Genomic DNA, 2,689 nt, shown 5'->3' on the forward strand with positions numbered 1-2,689 from the left:
ATGGGGATTAGAAACCAAACCAGTGTCTCTGACTTCCTGCTCCTGGGATTCTCTGAACACCCAGAGCAGCAGCCCCTCCTGTTCGGGCTCTTCCTGGGCATGTACCTGGTCACCCTGGTGGGGAACCTGCTCATCATCCTGGCCATAGCTTCTGACCAGCACCTCCACACCCCCATGTACTTCTTCCTGGCCAATCTGTCCTTCATCGACACCTGCTTCTCCTGCTCCATTGTCCCCAAGGTGCTGATCAACATCCAGACCCAGCACCACACCATCTCCTACGCTGGGTGCCTCATGCAGATGTATTTCTTCATGGCATTGGCCCTGCTGGACAACTTCCTGCTGGCTGTGATGGCATATGACCGCTATGTGGCCATCTGTCTTCCCCTACACTACACCACGATCATGTGTCCCCAGCGCTGCCTGGGGCTGGTCGCTATATCCTGGCTCTGCTCCCACCTCCTGGCCTTCTCACTCACTCTCCTGATGTCTCAGTTCTCTTTCTGTGACTCCCATTCCATCCCACACTTCTTCTGTGATCTTCTCCCACTCCTCAAACTGGCCTGTTCAGACACCCATATCTTTCAGGTCATGATGTTCACTGAAGCAGCCCTTTCGGGTGTGGTCCCTCTCACATGTGTCCTGGTCTCTTATGCCCACATCATCCACACTATCCTCAGGGTCCCCTCTGCTGGAGGGAAACACAGAGTCTTCTCTACCTGTGGCTCTCACCTGTCAGTGGTCACTCTCTTCTATGGGACAGTCTTTCTAGTGTATTTCCAGCCCTCATCCTCCTACTCAGCAGACACGGGAAAGGTGGCGTCTGTGCTATACACAATGGTGACTCCCATGCTGAACCCCTTTATCTACAGCCTGAGGAACAGGGACATGAAGGGGGCTTTGTGGAGACTCTTGGGCTGGGGAAGATGTTCCACCCCATAAAAATCCTTCCCCAGAGTACAAGCCCAGACTTTTCAGCAGGCCTTCTTCGCTGGACTTGACCATTATAAATCTGAAAGACTCGCATTCAAAACAGGATGGATGCCGAGCCTTACAAGCAGATGCAAGGAAATGAAGATTCTGAATTTGCAGGACTGCAATTGGGCCAACAGGCCAAGGACAGACCTGCAGCCTGAAGAGAATGAGGGACCAGCAGTCCCTAGGGGGTGACTTGATGAGTGGGTATTTGTGTCCAAGCAGATTCTATCCAGAGTTGGGAAAACCAAAAATGCCAGTAAACCCTTGGCTTCTAGAAGGAAACCCAATAGGAGCATCATGTAGGACTGCAAATTCTTCCCCGACACAAGAAATGAAGTCAAGACGAGGCAGGTCAGGACCTCAGTCAAGTCACTGGGCTTCAGGGACCAATTCTGACCTTGCCTTGGAAGAAACTCACTCATTGGTCTTAATGTGGAGAATATGATACCAAGTACACAGAAGCTATGTGTGGCCTGAAAGGGCAAGAAGATTCTAGAAAAGGATGCTAGGCACAAAAAAAGATTAAGAAATTTATCTACGGTCACATATCTGGGATTGGATCTCTGCTTCTGACAGGTCATTTCATTTATTTGTTAGCTGTGACCAGCCTTTATTCTTTACTTTTTAAACTCTGTTTTTGTTTTTCTCCAACTGAGAAATCATTTGTGTCATTTCAGTGAATGTTTAAATTATAAAGAAAAAAATGTAAATCCCTTCTTTTAAAAGAAAAACACTGTAAATACTTTATACAAACTCTTATGGCCTTTGCTCTATATGTTTATCTGATACTGTGAAGATGCTGATTTTTTCACACGATCTTATAAGATGAATGTTTCCACACTATTATTATTTAATCTTAATAAACATTTCATAATTAATATTATAGCAGAAGCAAGTGCCATATTGATATATAATCTTCCATTTTGAGTTATTAACCTTTTCTAATTATTCTTACTATTTTAAGTAATAACACAATGGAAATCATTGTAAATAAACCATCCATATAGACTTTCCCGGGTGCTTACAATAAATTTTCAGACGTGAAGTTGCTGGGTGGAATATTTTTCTGGCTCATGATACATGTTGCCAAGAGTTTATTAACTCTTAATGATTTACATTTTGGTTGACATTCTTCGAGAGTCCTTCTTTCTCTGCATCCTACCAGTACTTTCTGTTTTAATTGTTGACTTAATTGCTGCAAATATAACAAGCCAAAAAAGGTACCTCTTTTTTGTTTAATTTTTTTACTTATTAATTGTTGCCTGTAAATAAATTTTATTCTTACCTTAAAGACTTGTCTAAGTCTTCTTTGTATTAAAATTACACTTTCTTACATATGGTGCAAACTTTGTCCAATCACCTTTCATTCCTCAGTTTCTTTTTTGATTTTTTGACGTACATAAGTTTTCAATTTAAATAGATTAAACCAATTTTTAAAATCTCGTGATTCTTCTGCCAGGGTTATCATTAGAAAATCCTTCTCGCCCTAGCCGGTTTGGCTCACTGGATAGAGCGTCGGCCTGGGGACTGAAGGGTCCCAGGTTTGATTCCGGTCAAGGGCATGTACCTTGGTTTCGGGCACATCCCCAGTGGGAGGTGTGCAGGAGGCAGCTGATCAATGTTTCTCTCCCATTGATGTTTCTAGCTCTCTATCCCTCTCCCTTCCTCTCTGTAAAAAATCAATAAAATATACTTAAAGCAGTGGTTCTCA

General features: G+C 43.3%; 1 protein-coding gene across 1 annotated transcript; it reads left to right on the plus strand.

The window, feature by feature from the left end:
• LOC139021027 (olfactory receptor-like protein OLF4) lies at positions 1-942 on the plus strand. The gene has a single exon (XM_070431173.1). It carries the CDS (start codon positions 1-3, stop codon positions 940-942), a length of 942 nt encoding a protein of 313 aa, XP_070287274.1.
• Positions 943-2,689: the final 1,747 nt, after the last annotated feature.

The sequence above is a fragment of the Myotis yumanensis genome, unplaced genomic scaffold, assembly GCF_028538775.1.
Source record: "Myotis yumanensis isolate MYYU_CA2020_CCGP unplaced genomic scaffold, mMyoYum1.0.hap1 SCAF_12, whole genome shotgun sequence".
Taxonomy (NCBI): Eukaryota; Metazoa; Chordata; class Mammalia; order Chiroptera; family Vespertilionidae; genus Myotis; species Myotis yumanensis.

Excerpts from the sequence above, each read along its gene's own strand:
- LOC139021027 (XM_070431173.1), top strand. The coding sequence starts at position 1 with ATGGGGATTAGAAACCAAACCAGTGTCTCTGACTTCCTGCTCCTGGGA.